Source organism: Abramis brama, assembly GCF_963993115.1.
Source record: "Abramis brama genome assembly, chromosome: 21".
In the NCBI taxonomy this organism is placed as follows: Eukaryota; Metazoa; Chordata; class Actinopteri; order Cypriniformes; family Leuciscidae; genus Abramis; species Abramis brama.
Window position 1 is genome coordinate 18,817,047 of NC_139983.1, and position 18,977 is coordinate 18,836,023.

General features: G+C 39.5%; 2 protein-coding genes across 5 annotated transcripts in view; both read left to right on the forward strand.

Moving 5' to 3' along the window:
- ltbp1 (latent transforming growth factor beta binding protein 1) overlaps positions 1-2,203 on the forward strand; it is an 82,560-nt gene extending 80,357 nt beyond the window's left edge. For all 4 annotated transcript variants that reach the window (XM_084096265.1, XM_084096262.1, XM_084096263.1 and 1 more), the window contains one exon: positions 985-2,203. In XM_084096265.1, coding sequence (XP_083952391.1) covers positions 985-1,157 — 173 coding nt within the window. In that variant the 3' untranslated portion in view covers positions 1,158-2,203. The remainder of the gene's footprint in view (positions 1-984) is intronic.
- Positions 2,204-4,159: 1,956 nt separating this feature from the next.
- Positions 4,160-18,977, forward strand: part of rasgrp3 (RAS guanyl releasing protein 3 (calcium and DAG-regulated)) — a 37,667-nt gene continuing 22,849 nt past the window's right edge. The window contains exons 1-2 of the mRNA XM_084096889.1: positions 4,160-4,203; positions 4,323-4,405. The gene's annotated coding sequence lies outside the window, so the exon portion shown is untranslated. The remainder of the gene's footprint in view (positions 4,204-4,322; positions 4,406-18,977) is intronic.

The following is an 18,977-nucleotide window of genomic DNA, read 5'->3' on the forward strand; positions in this document are numbered from 1 at the left end:
TTGAAGAATGGAAAAATGTATGCTTTTATTAATAATTAGGTGCAGTAGGGGGCAAATTTTCCTGCACAAGTGTCTGATCCTCAGGATAAATAAAATCAAAACTAGATTAAAAAATAAGGTAAAAATAATGAATTAGTGTTTAGTAATTTTATGTGACTGGATTTAATTTGTGGATGTTATTAAGGCATACAGTCTCAAAAGGGTTGGGGGTGATTCAAAACCTTCAAAATTGCTTTTACCATCTTCTCCCAGAAAAGTGACGTGATTATACAAGCTAAACTCCTGAAATGAGGCATGACTGAGCAGATGATAAACGATATAACAGAGTTTCTATTAGGGTTGGGAACCGAGAACTGGTTTCTGTTCAGAACCAGTTGAAAAAAAGAAGAAAGAAAGAAGAATGACAATACTTATTCAGTGACATCGCAACACTGCTACAGAATCTACAGCAAGTCTGATTTCCAAAATGAATGATTCTTATGAATTGGTTATTTTAGTGAATCAAAAATCTACTGAACAACCAGTGTAGTCCAATTTTTAAACAAATGATTCTGGGTCAGAATCAAAAACATACAACTCAACTAGTGTATGCAAAATCTCAAATGAATGACTCTTATAAGTTATTTTAGTAACAAAAAAAAAAACAAAAAAAATGCAGTGTTTTTGTATTGTAGTGTTTGACTGGTTGTTGATATGACAACATGTAGTTAAAGATACACATTATGTGTTTTGCCAGTAGTATTGTAAAAAAAAAAAAGAAAAGAAATGAATTGAATTGAATGTTCCCACATTTTTGTCTGTTTGCTATTCTAAAATATCTCTTCAGTCTTTTTAAAGAATTCACATTTTGCTTTAGCAATGAAATTCCATTTACTTTTTCAACAAATATTTATTAGGATAGCCTACCCTAAAAACTAAACAAATTATTATTCGAATTGTCAAGGGTGAAGATGAGTCCCAAACTCTTTGTGGTTTGTGTTCCAGATATCAACGAATGCTCAGAGCTGAACACAAAGATGTCTCTCTGCAAGAACGGCAAGTGCATCAACACGCAAGGCTCATATAAGTGCGTCTGTCTGCCAGGATTTGTCCACTCCGCCCAGCACAACTACTGCGTTCCTCACAGACAGAATGCTACCAGCACGAGCACGGAGTGACCAGCAGAGGGCGCGAGATATACTAAAAACACTCTTATTTAATCAAGGCCCATATACTCTGCACTGTATAAAACAAACACCCAAAAAACAAACATAGAAAAAAGTCCTACTTGAGATGAAGAGTTTAATGTGCTATCTAATGGTGTCTATGAGAGAACTGTATAAAATATTTGTTTTATTGGTCTATGTAAGTTTATTATTTTTTACTGTATTAGGAAGTAGAAAGACTGTTTGAACATAGCAGAGGTGATATTTCAGCAAACTGACAAACCCTATGACCTTAAGCTGGGGGACTGCTTTATTTTACCCAGTCAGAGACACCGAGCGTGTGGATATTTTACTAGTGCAAAAGCCAGACTCTCTCGTTCCACTTTTACTTTCTTTCCGTTTCTTCTTTTGTTTTATTAATTGTCCCTTTCCTTCTTTCATTATGTTTCTAAATCGTTTATCGGCTGATTTTTCTTTACATCGCTGTCTTTTTTTTCTATTTACTTTCACATTTTAGTGAGGCAGACCACACAAAACACACACCTGCAATACACAGAGTCATAAGAAACACATAGCACAAAATGTTTTCAGTGTCAAGTCTTTAAAATAAGCTTTTTATACAAGCTGCTTTGTATTAATGACAGACGCCAGCTAATTCTCTGTGTCTGGGACATTAGTCCACTGCAGATGTCTGCCCTGTGGAGCAGGCATGACCTTTAACCTCACCTTTCTTCTAGAAATTATTATTATTATGTTTCTTTAAAAAGAAAATAATAAAATGAAGAACCTTTATGTATTTTGTTTTTACAGAAATATTTTACTACATTTGATCGAGTGGGCGAAATGTCTTGCCAGGTTGCAAAGCTGCTATTAAACAGCCGTGGGTTTTTTTTCACTCTTTTTCTGTTTTTTTTGTTTTGTTTTGTTTTTTTGTACATTTAAACTGAAGAGTTGATAAAAACTATGTATTTGTAATTTGTACATGAATAAATACTTTCTGAATATCCATATAATGTATTAAAACTCTTGAAATAAATCAGAGATGGTGTTTATACATATTTAGCTATGCTGTGTTCTCATTGGTGCTTCTCAATTGGGTCACGACCTAATATGGGTTGTTGGGTCGCAGACAGAAAGGAAAATACAATGTTTAAAACAATCATTGGGGTCTGAAACGCCGCAGAATAACACTACATCATCATCACCTTAAATAATGGTGTAGTTCAAAACAAATGCAGTAGATTTACACCAAATTGTTCTGTTCTCACAAGTGGTTCAATGGAAAGCATGTCCTTTGTCTTAGCTACCAGTTTATCTTGAGCAGTAATCTGGTGTGAGAATTTAGGTGACTTGTTATGAGTCAACATCTCTTGTTTTTCAAAGAAAATACAATGGGACAAACTTAACTAATGGCTTTGATATAAAATGGATTTTCTGACTCATTGTACGGCTGAAATACTGGATTCTGATTGGTCATTGGCGCCATGTTGCCTATATTCCCTATCATGCTGTAGGCCAGAAGACTGTTTATCTGGATAAGTGAAACCGACGCTACTATCATGAAGAGCTGCACGATACTGGATTAATTGAGTCTGATTAATTGATTAATTATATATAATTTTTTTTTTTTTTTTTTTTTTTTTTTTTTTCAAACAGAGGATTTGATTCTGAACAGGCAACTAAACAAAATAACGTGTAATTTAGGCTAGGCCTACTTGAGGTTCTGATAAAATGTTTGTCTATAGGCTATAAAATGTTTAATTAATGTGAATGAATTATTTAGGCTAAAAAAAATCGGTTTGAATGAATAATTCAATGTAAATACTTGTTTAATTACTGGATAAATCAGAATTTCTGAACGAATCTCTTGAATTAATGATTCATTGACAAATATTTGTTTTCGCCTGACTTGTCGCCACTTAGTGGCGTAACGATGTAATAGATTTGAAGAGCCAAGTTACTTTCAAAAGGTGATCTGCTCTATTTTAATCGCTTCCGTAGACATCATTGTTTATATCTAAACTAGAAACCTTTATTCCAGTAGGCTACTTCTGTGATAATGTGAATATCTGTTAACTTACACAGAAATAATACTGTGTGGTTGACTGTTTGTGAAACCGTTTCATAACTGCTTAGGTTTTAACGATTAATCGTGCAACTCTAATACTATCATGTTGTTTGTGTGTATTCCAAGTGATTTCTGCGCGACTAGGAACTGGAAATATAAAAAAATTATTCCACAAATATGATATATGAATTTATATAGCGGAATTGTCATTAAGGAATAACTTCGCGTGTGTGTTTGAATCGAGATCGCGATTTCTTTTAATGATTAATCGTGCTGCATAAGCGCCGCGACCGCCTATCTGTATTTTGAATGTCATAGATTCCGCCCTATTTGCTTATGATGGAGAACTGGAGATCGGCTTTCCCCCGATTTTTACGTCACATTTTGGAATTTGGGGGATTTATTTATTTATTTTTTGCTTTTGCACTTCTTTACACAATTTGTCTGTGAATCTTTTTCTCAAAGCACACATAATAAGGCAATGAATTTAGATCACATGACCTCAGTAAACCAACCAATAAACCAACATCTGTTCATTTTGTACATAGTATACCATGGTATTTTTTGATGTGCCATATAAATACCATGGTACAAATACCAATAAATGTATGTAGGCCAATATATTTATCCAACTAGCATGCTATTATAGGATATTCTAATGCCATCACTGTATAGTACTTTTCTTTTTTTTTGTTACTGATTGATTGCCAAGATAAGCTGAAGGACAATCCAGCAAGGATTCCTTTGCTTTCTGTTTGTTATTGTTAATACACTGGAACTGTGTGTGTGAGAGAGAGAGAGAGAGAGAGAGAGAGAGAGAGAGAGAGAGAGAGAGAGAGAGAGAGAAAGGTTCAGAATGATTGTTTGATGGAGCGAGAAGAGACAGAGCGAAGGGAAGTGAGGGGTGGGACTGAGTGAAAGAGGGGTGGAAGTGAAGGGGAGGGCCAGAGAAAGCGAAGGGAGGAGAGAGGCAGCATGCATCTGTGTGGGGTCAGTATCACATGCTTGGCTCTTGCACACCACACTGCTGTTGATTGTGTGCGCTTTGATCTCACTGAACAGTGCATCTGACATGCAGTGTGTTCTTTCTGTCTTTATTTCTTTTTAAGGGAGGCATGGACTTGTAGAGAACTACACTGTGTGATTCACACCTATGCCGAGTCAAAAGAGCTCCAGTGATCTCCACTGGCAGGTAAGATCTCTTCCTTTTGATCACCTAACAGACTGTCATTCCTATTTAAAGCCTACTACAAAGTTCAGTGGTTAAACACAAACTAATGGTAAACTTTGACATGTTGATTTGACTGTGCAGTTTACACACACTGAAATGTGTGTGGTCTATAGTCAGATGGTATTAATGTGATCATCTGAAGAGTACAGAAGGACACTTTACACTCTCAGCGCAAATATGTTGCAGTCGGAGAGATTTGAGGAATTCCAAGGTCACAAACTTTTCTTGTGGTGTATCGTGTTTTGTTGTCTCTTGTGCAGTGTTGTGTTGCAGTGTGTTTATGTGATAATAGGATACAAGCCAGTGAGGGAAACATTGATATTCATTGGTCAGTCCTGATGGTCAGTGACAGTGTTGGTGAGTGGATAGTTGGTCAGTCTTGTGCAACGAGTACACAGGTGTGATGTTGTGCATGCATTTAGTTACTTTTGTTTTGGGGATGAGTTTATATTTTTTGTATTTATTTATTTATATCAAGCATTTCTCTCTCTCTCTCTCTCTCTCTCTCTCTCTCTATATATATATATGTAATTTATCAACATATTTATGTTTGCTCTAGGGTAACCTGAACTTGAATTATAGTAGTTAAGTCAGTTTTATCATCGTACAGTATGTCTGCCTCTGTGAGAGAGAGAGAATTAACATATTGCTGATTTTAGACAGTATACATTGCAATCTGCTTAGATGTTGTTTTAGTTTCAACTTTTGTTTCACAGGGACGATCGAGGCCCAAGGACACACTTTCTCTCTTTCTCTCACACACGGACTCTTTCTTTCAAACACATGCACACATTCTTTCTCTCTTTCGGTTTACCTCAGTAGCTCATTCTCACTGGTTTTATTAACCATGTCTGTGTTTCACTAATGCATTTATGGAAAAATCACAGTCATCAAATTTTCCATGAAGCAAATAGCTGATAATAGGTCATGTAAATGATATCCCAGCATTAACCTGTGGTTTTTAACCTGTTGCTTGTGAGGACCCAATTTAGAGTTGGCCACAGGCCTAGTGTTTCTGTATGTAGCTCTTGTATGTTTTCCTGTGCAGAAATTAGCCACACATGCACATGTAAATATCTAAATGTGAACTACATGATGTTGAATTACTGTATAATAGCTTTGACAAATAATAAAAACTCTGTATTTGGGAACAAAATGAGTTGAACTAAATCTGACAAAACTTCCCTCTGGTGAAATCCAGGGATTTGAAATAAAGTTATTATAATTAACTTTATATAAAAACAATAGAAGTCTCAGGTTTGTCAGTATTTAGGTGGTGTGAATAATATCCCTCTGTCCTTTAAAGGAAACTTGTTTGCTGTGCTGGTAATCTGTGGGTCGTATCAGCAGATAGTAATATTTAAGCTCTGTTAACACACTAGCGCTGAACACACACTCATTCACAGAGCTGTTGTTTCTGCAGTTACACAGAGCCTCTGACAGCAAGTGTAGGCAGGTGTCTGTAACATGGTCTCGCTCCACTACCTCATTCCACCACTTTCCCTCATATGCTGTCTCATAGTACCTTTTTTCCTGCCATTGGACTCCGTCTATCTCTATACCGTCTCACTTATCAATGTTATTTGCAGTGCGATTGTGAGGCGTAGCTCCTGCTTCCAGTAAAATGGGAGGCTATTTATAGAGCAAGAGTGTTGATGTGTGTTTGTGCCCTGCTGCGTATGTGCTCGCATGTCTGCATTCTGTCCATATCAGAGTGATTCTGGACTAGCTTTGCGAAAGTATATTCACTTTCAAAGTTTTTCTTACATACAGCCAATATGTGCGTTTTTTTGAGTGACCTCACAGTGGTTGTTTTCTCTTAAATGTGGAATAAATGTGATGGTTAAACACAGATCTACTTTACTGTTGATTTAATTTAAGTCAGTTTAGAGATTAATTTAATTTTTCAAAAATTTCGTCTTTTTAATTTTTTTTTACTTTATGTACCAGAATAAAACCAGACCATATGCGTGTTTGCTATTTGGCTATTGGTTAACATTATACGTGATGGAAAATAGATTCTGTGAAGGATCAAGTTATATTTTTAATTAAAGATTGCAAAAGACAACTTTTCTATTTCTCTGGAACAACATGCACCAATGAATTGTTCACAAAAAGGGGAAAGACGATCAAATTTGATTTCCTCAATATTCCACTCTATAGGCTTCCTCTTTCTAACTAGAAATCAGGTACAGAAATTCACACACTTTCTAAAATTGAACCAGATGGCAGTGAGTTACAGCAAAAAGCACTTAACTCCTATCAAAAGTCTTTCCTGTCCTGCCGACCTCACATCAGAAACCATTTGATCCCTGATCCTGGATCAGTCTTTCAGTATAGCTCTGTTTCAGCTGTCCTCGATTCAGTCATACGTTACCGGCGCTTGCTAGTGTCATACAGTACAAGCATAATGCAGTGCTTTATTTATGCAAAGTGCACCTGTAACATTTCCTCATATTCAAACAGCATGCATGAATCTCTCTCAGTCACATATTAGCTACTGCTTTCATGAGAGTCTCAAAATGTCACACGGGCCTATACACAATCTACCTCAACGTAAAGACATGAGTGAAGATTTTATCAAAAGTCTTTTTATGTGTAATATTACCCAATTCTTTCATACATGGAAGTGTTTTGTAAGTGTGAAGACTGGATAAATAGGTTAGTCATGATTACAGAACAAAACAATCCGGCTCTGAGCAGTTCAGCATGCCACTTGGACGTTTCAAGGAATTTCTAAGAATGTTTCTTTGAAATCCAAGTGAATGTTTGGTAAATGGGATTCTTCTCAGACACAAGCCGAGCGTCATGGTTTCATCAGAGATATGACCTGAAATCTTCCACTGCTTTTCATGTGACACAAACTTCAGCCACATACCAATCATTGAAAGAGGCAATAAACTTTTATCATTCAGTCTTTTCAGGGTGATGGAATGTCAGTACTTCATAAATAGGTTTCAGACGTTTTGTTCTTGTCTACTGACACAGCACACATCAGTAACAATTGCCCGATGCTAACGTTCACGTAGTTGTTTAAAACAAACACTGTGAGAGTGTGAAACAAACAGAGCAGAGCAGGATATGTGCTCATTGTTTATGTTTAGCCGGTTCTTTTTTGGGCTTGAGGAGACGAAACAAGATGGTCTGCATCCCCTTTGAATGAACAGGAAGGAGGACAGAAAAGCAGCTGCTAGTGTCACACTCACACACACAATGCATACACGCTTAGAAAGAAAGAGAGAAAGGAAGGACAAGGGTGCTTCAATGTAGCCATGGCCCACTTTGTCATATGTGACCCTAGATCACAAAACCAGTCACAAGTAGCACGGGTATACACTCACCTAAAGGATTATTAGGAACACCTGTTCAATTTCTCATTAATGCAATTATCTAATCAACCAATCACATGGCAGTTGCTTCAATGCATTTAGGGGTGTGGTCCTGGTCAAGACAATCTCCTGAACTCCAAACTGAATGTCAGAATGTGAAAGAAAGGTGATTTAAGCAATTTTGAGCGTGGCATGGTTGTTGGTGCCAGACGGGCCGGTCTGAGTATTTCACAATCTGCTCAGTTACTGGGATTTTCACGCACAACCATTTCTAGGGTTTACAAAGAATGGTCTGAAAAGGGAAAAACATCCAGTATGCGGCAGTCCTGTGGGCGAAAATGCCTTGTTGATGCTAGAGGTCAGAGGAGAATGGGCCGACTGATTCAAGCTGATAGAAGAGCAACTTTGACTGAAATAACCACTTTATTTGACACAATAACCAACCGAGGTATGCAGCAAAGCATTTGTGAAGCCACAACACGTACAACCTTGAGGCGGATGGGCTACAACAGCAGAAGACCCCACCGGGTACCACTCATCTCCACTACAAATAGGAAAAAGAGGCTACAATTTGCACGAGCTCACCAAAATTGGACAGTTGAAGACTGGAAAAATGTTGCCTGGTCTGATGAGTCTCGATTTCTGTTGAGACATTCAGATGGTAGAGTCAGAATTTGGCGTAAACAGAATGAGAACATTGATCCATCATGCCTTGTTACCACTGTGCAGGCTGGTGGTGGTGGTGTAATGGTGTGGGGGATGTTTTCTTGGCACACTTTAGGCCCCTTAGTGCCAATTGGGCATCGTTTAAATGCCACGGCCTACCTGAGCATTGTTTCTGACCATGTCCATCCCTTTATGACCACCATGTACCCATCCTCTGATGGCTACTTCCAGCAGGATAATGCACCATGTCACAAAGCTCGAATCATTTCAAATTGGTTTCTTGAACATGACAATGAGTTCACTGTACTAAAATGGCCCCCACAGTCACCAGATCTCAACCCAATAGAGCATCTTTGGGATGTGGTGGAACGGGAGCTTCGTGCCCTGGATGTGCATCCCACAAATCTCCATCAACTGCAAGATGCTATCCTATCAATATGGGCCAACATTTCTAAAGAATGCTTTCAGCACCTTGTTGAATCAATGCCACATAGAATTAAGGCTTAAGTTCTGAAGGCGAAAGGGGGTCAAACACAGTATTAGTATGGTGTTCCTAATAATCCTTTAGGTGAGTGTATTTGTCATATATATGGGTCAAAATTATCGATTTTTCTTTTATCCCAAAAATCATTAGGCTATTAAGTAAAGATCATGTTCCATGAAGATATTATGTAAATGTCCTACCGTAAATATGCAAAACATTTATTTTTGTGAGTGAATGCAGCACAATCGCGAACATAAATGGACAACTTTAAAGGCGATTTTCTCAATGTTTCGATGTTTTTGCACCCTTAGTTTCCAGATTTTCAAATAGTTGTATCTCGGACAAATATTGTCCTATCCAAAACCATACATCAATGGGAAAGCTTATTTATTCAGCTTGATGTATAAATCTCAATTTCAAAAAATCAGTTTTGTGTTCTGCCAGAATATTGATATTCATGCAGTTACATTAAAAAAGCTCACAGAGTACATTGATTACTAACAAAAAAGTACAGACAAACCGGCCTTCTATTGTGCTACCAAATTTTAAGTTGCTTTTTAAAAATAATACTGAAGTTCTCAGATATGTATCAGGTTTGTCCCAAATGTTTCTCCTAAAATTCCTTAGGTAAAATCCAAGTGGATGCTGCACCTGATTTGATTGGAAAGCGCTTTGGGTGTACAGTAGTACATAGTAAAGTGCTATACAAATGCCTCAGCCGTTCAAATAAAAATAGCAACTAACGAGCTGATGGTAAAATGTATGTGACTGATGATATCAAAGTCTAGATCATGTGGTTTTCAGAAGATTGCAAACTTCTGTAACTTGGCAAAACTTGCAGGTGGTGAGGCATTGTTGACAATAGTGTTGACAGCACTTTTCTAAACCTCCAGTCTTTTTCTCAGGAGAAAATTCTGGGAAAAGATGTCTGTGAGAAAGTCCTATATAAATAACTTGGTACACAAATATGGTAACCCTTTAGCACCTTTGTATATATGTCAAAGCACCCTCCTATGATCTGATACCACTCTTTTTGTGAAAGATTTCAAGTACCTTTAACTTTGCATAAGCTGAAAAGGGGTTCTTAAATTCTTTCATCATAATGTTTACTTTCATTCAATGACCAACCCTGGTCCTGAACACAGCTGAGCTGAGTTATAATTGTATCTCAATGTATTTCAGTCTTGAGGTAAGAGATTTGATCATTCAGTGGTTCTGCGAGACTCACCTGAAACTTCAGTTGCATGTTTAGTGTTACCAAGTATTACTTGTGCAAAGCTCTTCCGTTCTGAAACTTGTCTTCACCCCTGTACTGTTGCGTACACAAACCACAGACAGATCGAAAAGCTCGTACCTCACCAAGACAGACCCAATAAAACAGGCCAAACAGGGAGATGCACTGAAATTAATAAAAAATTTGATCGTAAGTGGTTGCATTCAATTGATTTTATCTACGTTTAAACAAATGCATTAAGTTGCACTTAATCAATTGTAGTTCAACTTAATGCATATGTTTAAATGTAGATAAAATCAATTGAATGCAACAACTTACGATACATTTTTTTATTAATTTCAACAAATCATTTTTTTCAGTGTGGGAAAATGCAAGCATTCGCATACTTGAGGGGCTTGAGGGTGGGTGATCTTAACTGTGAGTAATTCCTGCCCGTAAATATCGGCAATTGAATGACAGCCTGCTGGGTGGGAAGTCCTATTGTCCTTGAATAAATTCTCCTCACTATGGTAACCAGAGGGGCTCATCCCCTCAAAGAATGGAAGCTGGAAAAAAAGGCTCATAATTTTTGTACGTGGTAGTCATATTAAATATATCTGGCACTCATTTGAATAGAGGGCCTTTGAAACAAAAGAGAGAGTTGAGAATTGGGGTTGTCCATTGTTTGACCATGCCGTTAATGTCCCTCGCTTTTGTTCAGGCTAAGAGTTTGATGTATTCGCAATTGTTTTGTCACTCTCATTTGAGATCAGATCAAGGTCAGGCTGTTTATTGAAGCTATAGTTACTCTGGTTTGATTATTTTGAGGGAGGCGGAAACCACGTGACGCAGATCCACTGTGTGTCTATGACATCCTGTTCAAAAGCCACCGACTGGAAAAAACAACCTGCCTTTATTTAACCCACAGTAGCAAGGAGAAAGAAAGAGACATTAATGATAACACTCCTGACTATTGTCTTTCGCTCATGATCTTTTTCTTTCCCTCGCACCCCCTTTCGGACACAAAAGGACAGATTGGTGGTCACCACCACCCCTCCCGTGAATGTATTGTGACGTGGTTCCTGTGTGCCGGGCTTCAGTTTACGGTGTGTTTGGGAGTATTTTTAGCCTGGCACAGGGACGCCTGCTACACAGACAGGAAAAAGGCCAGAATAGAAGGAAGTCCATTCGCCTTTTAGACAAACAATCCCTTCATCTGCATCAGTGAACTGTGGGAGAGAGAGAGAGAGAGAGAGAGAGAGAGAGAGAGAGAGAGACAGACAGACAGACAGACAGACAGACAGACAGACAGAACCAGAATGAATATTTCTCACATTCTCTAGTGCCACATGGTGTTTGCAGGCCTTCTCGCAGAATTTCACAATGAGGTTCAGAGATCTAACTCATGATATTCACTGTCTCATTATTACAGAAACTATTCACTTCCCCTTTCTCTCTGCATACATAATGCTAGTAAAAAGTTTTAGTTGTAAACAGTTCGTCTTTTTATTGCATTCCATAGTTTTAAGTTAATAGTACACACACACACACGTGTATTAGATGTATAAACCTGAAGAGAAAAAAATTAAATTAAAAATTATTTGTCGTGCTGTTGTAAATAATAAATATTGTTTAAAATATTCTACAGTAAACTTTGAGAGCACGACAAATACATATATGTATATGACAGCTGTGAGGGTCCCTGGTCCTCAGTTTCCAAATCCCTAGTTTATGAGACAAAAAAGATAAAGTTGTGTTTGCCATCACTAATGAAGATTTTCAGTGAGTAAATGTTGACAGATTCTTAATTTTCGGTTGCACAGTTCTTTTAATTAAACTGTAAAACTGTACTTAATAACCCATCTGTCATGTGCTGCAATCTCCAAAAAGCTATATATTCAGTAACAGATTCCTCCCTTTTATCCAGATTTCGGATTGTGAGGGAAAGCAGTTGCAAAGGCCAGATGCACTCCAGACTTTAGACTGAGTAATATTTTTAGTACTTTTCAAATGTGTCACGAAATATCTGAGCTTATACAGTTCCTCATAAGGTCAGATCGTCCTCTAGCTTCAGGTTTTGATCATCAGAGATGTCAAAATGAACAACGGACCAGTCAAGTTCAGATGTTACAGTAACTTTTAAGTGGGTTAACATCAGCACGGCTCTTTAAAAATGGATGGTGTTGGGGAAGTTTCAGCTCAGTGTGCGGAACAAGTGACAGCCACTGCTTTATGAATTATACACATCTTTTGTTCCTTTGGATAATTACTTTGCTTTAGCTTTTTCATTTGACTCTAGTTCCTGCTTGGTCCCTTTGCAATGTGTGACAGGATGTTAGCAGCTCTGTTTCAGAAAGAGACTTAACCCGAAGTTGTCAAAAGGTTGTCAGTGTTGTTCCTTTTTCAGTTGTATGCACGAATGCTGTACCTTACAGTGCTGGAGACTACATGACTAAAAGTATGATACTACCTTTTTTGGTAGCGTGAAAGTAGTTACACTGGTTTCAGACTAGTCTATTCGTAGCGTTCCTGTAGCTCAAACAGTAGAGCACTGTGCTAGCAACCCCAAGGTTATGGTTATGATTGGGTTCAGATGAATTTATACCATTGGATGCAATGTTTGTCTCTTTGGATAAAAGCATCTTTCAAATGCATAGATGTAAAAATAAATGTTTAGCTTTTCCAGTAACAAGCTACTTTTTCCAACAAGTAGCACAGTAGAGCGTGATCACAGTTATGCTATATCACTGTTTTAAAATCACATTGAAAATGAACAAGCTGTGGCAATAATTAAGCATGCTGTATCCTACTTCTGTCATGTAGTGAAAAATCCAGTTCACTGTAGTGAATCAGTTGGTTCAGTTGTAAACAAACATCTTGGGTTTCGACTGTAACCCTTGTTCCCTGAGAAAGGAACGAGACGCTGCGTCATATGACGACACTTTAGGGAATGCCCTCAGAGTGAATCTTGATTGCTGCTGTGTCATGACGTAGCACGTGACGTAGCACTCGCTGACGGAATGCGGAAGTTATAAAAGGACGCCGGCACACAAAGAGAGTAGCTTTTAAAAGATCGAAACAAGTGGCTCTCAGGCATACGGAGGCTTGGCAAGGAGACACAGCGTCTCATTCCCTTCTCAGGGAACAAGGGTTACAGTCGTAACCTGAGAAGTTCCCTTTCGAGAGAACTTGCGCTGCGTTGTATGACGACACTTTGGAAAGCTAATGCTCACTAAACCACGACAACCAATGCCTCACCTTGAGTGAACTGTCTAGGCACAGTTAGGACGAGAGCACCTGTGCACCCGCTGTAAAAGGAAGACTATAAAATCTCATAGACTTATGTGGGGTAGCCAAGCCCGCAGCATCACATATTTCTAGCAGGGAAACCCCGGAGAAAAGGGCCTTAGAAGACGCTATGCTTCAAGTGGAGTGAGCCATTATGGCCAGAGGTGAAGGTATATTGTGCACCTGTTAGGCCAGAGAGATAGCCCGAATGATCCAATTGCTGATCGTTTGCTTAAAGACCGGGGATCCCTTCCTGTCCGACCCAAAGCAAACTAACAGTAGGTCTGACTTCCTACAACAAGAAGACTTTTCAACATAAATCTCTAACTCCCGAATGGGACAGAGCAAATTAAGTCTCTCCTGTTCCGCCGACACGTGTGGTGAAGGATGGAAGGCCTGGAGGATGGTAGAATGCACCACATTACAGGGCACTTTAGGCACGTAGCCCGGTCTAGGGTGAAGGACAGCTTTCATCCTCCCGTGAGCAAACTCTAAGCATGGAGGAGAAATAGAAAGAGTGTGGAGGTCCCCGACTCTCTTGAGGGACATAATCTTTAAAAGGAAAGCTACCTTGAGAATGAGAAATTTCTCAGAAGCTGTCTCGAAGGGGTCCAGAGACAACCCTTCAATAACCACTGCCAGATCCCAGGTTATAACTTTGGCCTGAGTCGCAGGCCTCATCCTCCACGCTCCACAGAGGAACCGTACGACCAGATGGTGCCTCCCCAGGGGTCCATCGCCAAATGGGGTGTGGAAAGCTGCTATTGCTGCCACGTACACCTTAAAGGTGCTCTAACTGATGTTAGGTGACGTCACTTCTTGTTGACGTTCAAAGTATTGTCAAACAAAACGGAGGCTAGCTAGACCCTCCCTCCTCCTCATCCGCACACTAACCCCCCAAACCCCACCCCCAAATCCTTCTTGTCGGTTATTGGCTGGAACAGTTTGTTATGTTTCGTGGTGCGGGTTAGCCCAGTTTGTTTTTGTTGCCATTTGTGGAGCCTGGGCTGTCTACAGAGACCGCGTTTTTTTACAGTGTGTTCAGGGGACAGGCAGCTAGCAGATAGTGAGGAGTTGTTTGCTGTATGTAACAAAAAATGTTTTGGCCTAAAAAACGTGTGACATCGCTTAGAGCACCTTTAAGCGTGGACGGGGTAAGACCGGCAGAGAAGCGATCTCGGATGAACTCCAGCACTAAAGCCACCGGGCAGTTAACTGGGTCCAACACTCTCTTTCTTTTGTTGGCGGTGAGAGGAGCTAGATGACGGCTGGGGCTGCTCCCTGCCAGCAGCCCCTCTAGACCGAGAGTGGCGAGGTAAATACTGCTTGAAAGTGGCTGACTGCTTCTTCGCCTCCTGGACCCCCCTTAACTGAGTCGCCTAAAAACCCAGAAGGTGAGAGCGGGGCATCCAGGAGGATTGTTCTATCCTTCTCCCGAATGCCTGATAAGTTCAGCCACAGGTGTCTCTCCCTCATCACCAATGCTGCCATGGAGTGGCCGATGGCACGGGCCGTCTCCTGACGCTGAGAGATAGCTCCCCTCACCTCGAGGTCTTTTATAAGGTCGGTTCGACCCGCCACCATATAAGCTCTGCCCACCAAATCAAATGTAGTTCGGCAGGGTTTGGCGGGCAGCGCCGGGGATTTCAGGGATGACGCAACATCGAGTGAGAGATATCTTGCTAGAGGCTCTTCAACCTGCGGCATCATCCCATAACCGTTCTCTTTAGCCCCCAGTATATTACTGTACTGAAGAAATGAAGGGCTAGATAGACTACTTGCATAACTCATTATGCAAGTCAGGAAAGAACGGTAAACCCCAGCGAGGAGGCTGTGACAAAGGCTGCAGGAAGCGCTCATCAAGTTTGCTTTTCTTATGCGCCTCCTGCCTCTCGCAGGGCCAGCTGATGTTTAATTTGGCCACCGCATGAGTCACAACCTCCAAGAGCTCCTCATAAGCAGGAGGATTAGGTGGTGAGTCCTCCATCTCTCCCGCCTCAATGCTGACCACATCTACTTCCTCGGAAGCAGACAGTTCAAGCATCGGGCTCCCACCCCGGGCGGAAGAAGCCGCAGAGCTGGGATCATCGGAGCTGGCCGATGAGGATTAAGAAAGTGCCTCAGCAGTCTCAAACCCCTCTGCCAGCTCCAACTGCGATCCCCACGACCTGAGCCACTGCGCCACGGGGAACGTGAGCCTGACCGCACTCATCAAAGATGGCCAGGCAAGAGCAGAGCACTCTGAGCAGCAGTAGCTCACAACGATCACATGCTCCACACCCAAACAGTGAACACAAAGCTTGTGTGTGTGTCCACCTGTGATATATCTGGGTCAGGGATGCACACACCACTTAAACTGCTTGGGATTGCATTCTTTTTATATATATATATGGGATATGAATGAACTCCTGACTAAAGACAAACAACACCAAATAGACAGACAGTTTACACAGAGCGCTTGCTGAAGAGCAGAAGTTACTCTCTTTGTTTGCCGGTGTCCTTTTATAACTTACGCATTCTGCTGGCGCATGCTACGTCACATCCTTACGTCATAACGCAGCACCAATCAAGATTAGACTAGTGTTACACGTGCTTCAGGTGCTTACACGCTGAGGGGGTTCCCCAAAGTGTCATCATACGACGCAGCGCGAGTTCTCGAAAGGGAACTTCTGCTTCAAATAAATTAACGGATTCATTTCCCTGCAAAGGAATCCCGTGTGCAGCATTTTACGTCTTTTGTGTTGCAAAATACTTTGTAAAATGCTTTTTGTTTTAGACGTGGTAATATAAATTAGGTTTTTTTGTTAGTATTACTAGTTTACAATTAAATGCTGCCAACCCAATTGAAATCCCCACTGTTTTTGCCAGATAAATACCGCTGTGGTTGTGTAAAAAAAAAAAAAAAAAGACCTCATATTGCATCCTTAAATAGCTTTTGCATAGTTAGCGGATATTTTGTTTGTAGCAATTGTAGCTAAAAAGCTATTTTGACTGTTGATTAAAGGGATAGTTTTTGTCTTCTGTGGAACATCAAATATTATCATAAATATTTCTGGTTTTCTTTCTTTCTATACAGTGGAAGTCAATCATTAGTCATTCAAGACTCAAGAGTAAGTGATGACAGAATTATATTTTTTGGGTGAACTGTCCTTTTTACATCTTTAGATTATGAGTAGCTTGTAGTTTAGGAAGTCGAGTTTCAAAGTAGCTTTGCAAACACTGCTACCTTCTTATCTTCATCTATAGTCAAAACCCTATAATTAATGTACTGACAGGATGATTCATGGTTAAAAATTTGACTGAAAGATTTAAATCTCAAAAGTACACAGGTTGGGACCCTGATTTGATTTAGAGCTGCTGGTGGTGTTGTGTTTTGGGTTTGCTGGGTTCATCTAAAGTAAATCAGGCTTTATAGAGTGACTGTCAGAGATAATCGGCTGTTGTCTCTGTGGGCTGAAGCTTTAGATGACTGTTTGATAATGAGGTTGCGGAGAGGTAACTCATTTACTGATTGCAGGTCTCTGGCATTGTGTGAATGGTTCATCTGAGCAAGACGGGTATGAGTCTTTGTGTATGTGTTTGTGTGCATGAGAGCTTTTCTGCGTGTGTGAATGTGCTTGTTTGCATGCATCTATGCGTGTTCGGGTTTTCTTGTCTGAATTAGCAGTGGAAACTCTGAGAAAGCACTAAAATGTGTGAATATAATGTGTAACAGTCCTGGAACATCACATTGTCTTTCTGAATATTACTGATCACACTGCTGTCAAGAGAGACATATCAAATTGTTACTGTAGGTTTGTGTTGGTCAGGTCAATAAATGATTTTTAAGGGCACTCTGTACATTTGAATTAATCTTGACAAGCAGCACACAAAAATATAATTTATATTAAGTTCTAAAGCAATTCAAAATGTAATTGTCAGAATAATGGGGAGGATATATACTATAGGAGGAGGTCACATGAGTTTATGTCTATTTCTTTATGTAACTAGTGCTAACCAAATAACGGACAGAGGTCTAGATCCGGGCTATAAATAATTTTTCTTAATGAATTTTCATAATATACTCTTTACTTCAAAATGTTGAAGAAAATAAGAAATGTTACTCAGCAGCAAATCAGCAAATAAGAATGATTTCTAAAGGATCACGTGACACTGAAAATATAAATCATCTCGAAGATTTCATTTGGTCCAATCACTCGAGTTTACTTACTGTAACTCAGCCAGTGATTGTTAATATTCAAATGAGGTAATTGTTGTAATCAAATGCTGCATCTTTTTTTAATTATTTATTTTAATTTTTTTATCTTTTTGTTATTTGTGATAAAAAAATAAAACAAAGCAGCAGTCTTGGATATACTTTCGGCCTTATTTTAAAACATGGTACGATTGCCACCTTAAAAAAATTCACAATGAATATTCCTGGCAATTCATAGCCATACGTCACATTGAATAATGTACATGTAGATTATGATTGTTCAGAAATTTGGAAACTTTCTGGAATTTTTGTAACTTTCTCTCTATGATTTCTTGTAATTTTTCTCCTGTACAATAAAAATAAATGGTAAAAGGGACAAAAATACAGAATTAATGCTGTTTGTAAAAGAAATGCCCGCATTGAGGTGAAATGGCCCCCATCATTCTTAAAGTGCCCCATTATGCTTTTTCAAATATGACCTTTCATGTAGTGTGTAATATAGCTGTTTGGATAGTAAAACGTATGCAAAGTTTTAAAGATCAAAGTGCACAACAAATAAAGTATAATTGTCTCCTAAAGGAAAGAATCAGTTCTGAACTGCCTAAACTAGTAATCAGTAATTCCTTCTCACTTCCTGTTACATACCTACGTAACATTGTAACTTTGACCCACCCTCAAACACTGTAGTTGAAGTCGAGGCCTGGAAGAATTTGGTTTGTGTTATCAACATGTCAAGAAGAGCTATTTTTAGCACTGCAAATCCACTTTGCTTGCACTTCAAAAGGATGAGGACACGCGCTGAAATTGATATGGAAAAACCGACGCCATCATCCCTTTTCATATCACTGTGTACAAGTGCTGAGGAAACCTCTAGATCTGAAATTCAGATATGGTAATAGGCGTTTGGTTTCTGACACGCGCTGTAAGCGATAGACCAATCACAAAAGACTGGGCCGTCTGACCAATCAGAGCAGAGTAGGCTCGCGGAAAGGAGGGGTTTAGAGAACGAACCGCTGTTTAGACTTTTTTTTTTTTAGAAGTAAAAAGTGTTTTTTGACCATGGATGCATATAAAACTATTGTAGGAGACCTCCAAAACAAAATTAGGAACCTTTAAAACAGCATACTATGGGCACTTTACGTCCTATAAATGCGGATGTGCTTGACCTCTCTTGAGGGTCAGTGGGAGGAGTCTGGGCTTTGAACAGCTGCAGTCCAGTTCACTGAGAACCCAATGACTTCATCTCACTACACACACAGATGTAGAGGGCAGCTGTTTCTCTCTGGCTGCCAGAGACACAGACATCTGCTGCATCTGCTTTCACCCAGACATCCAGTCCTCCTTGTCATGCCTCTTTT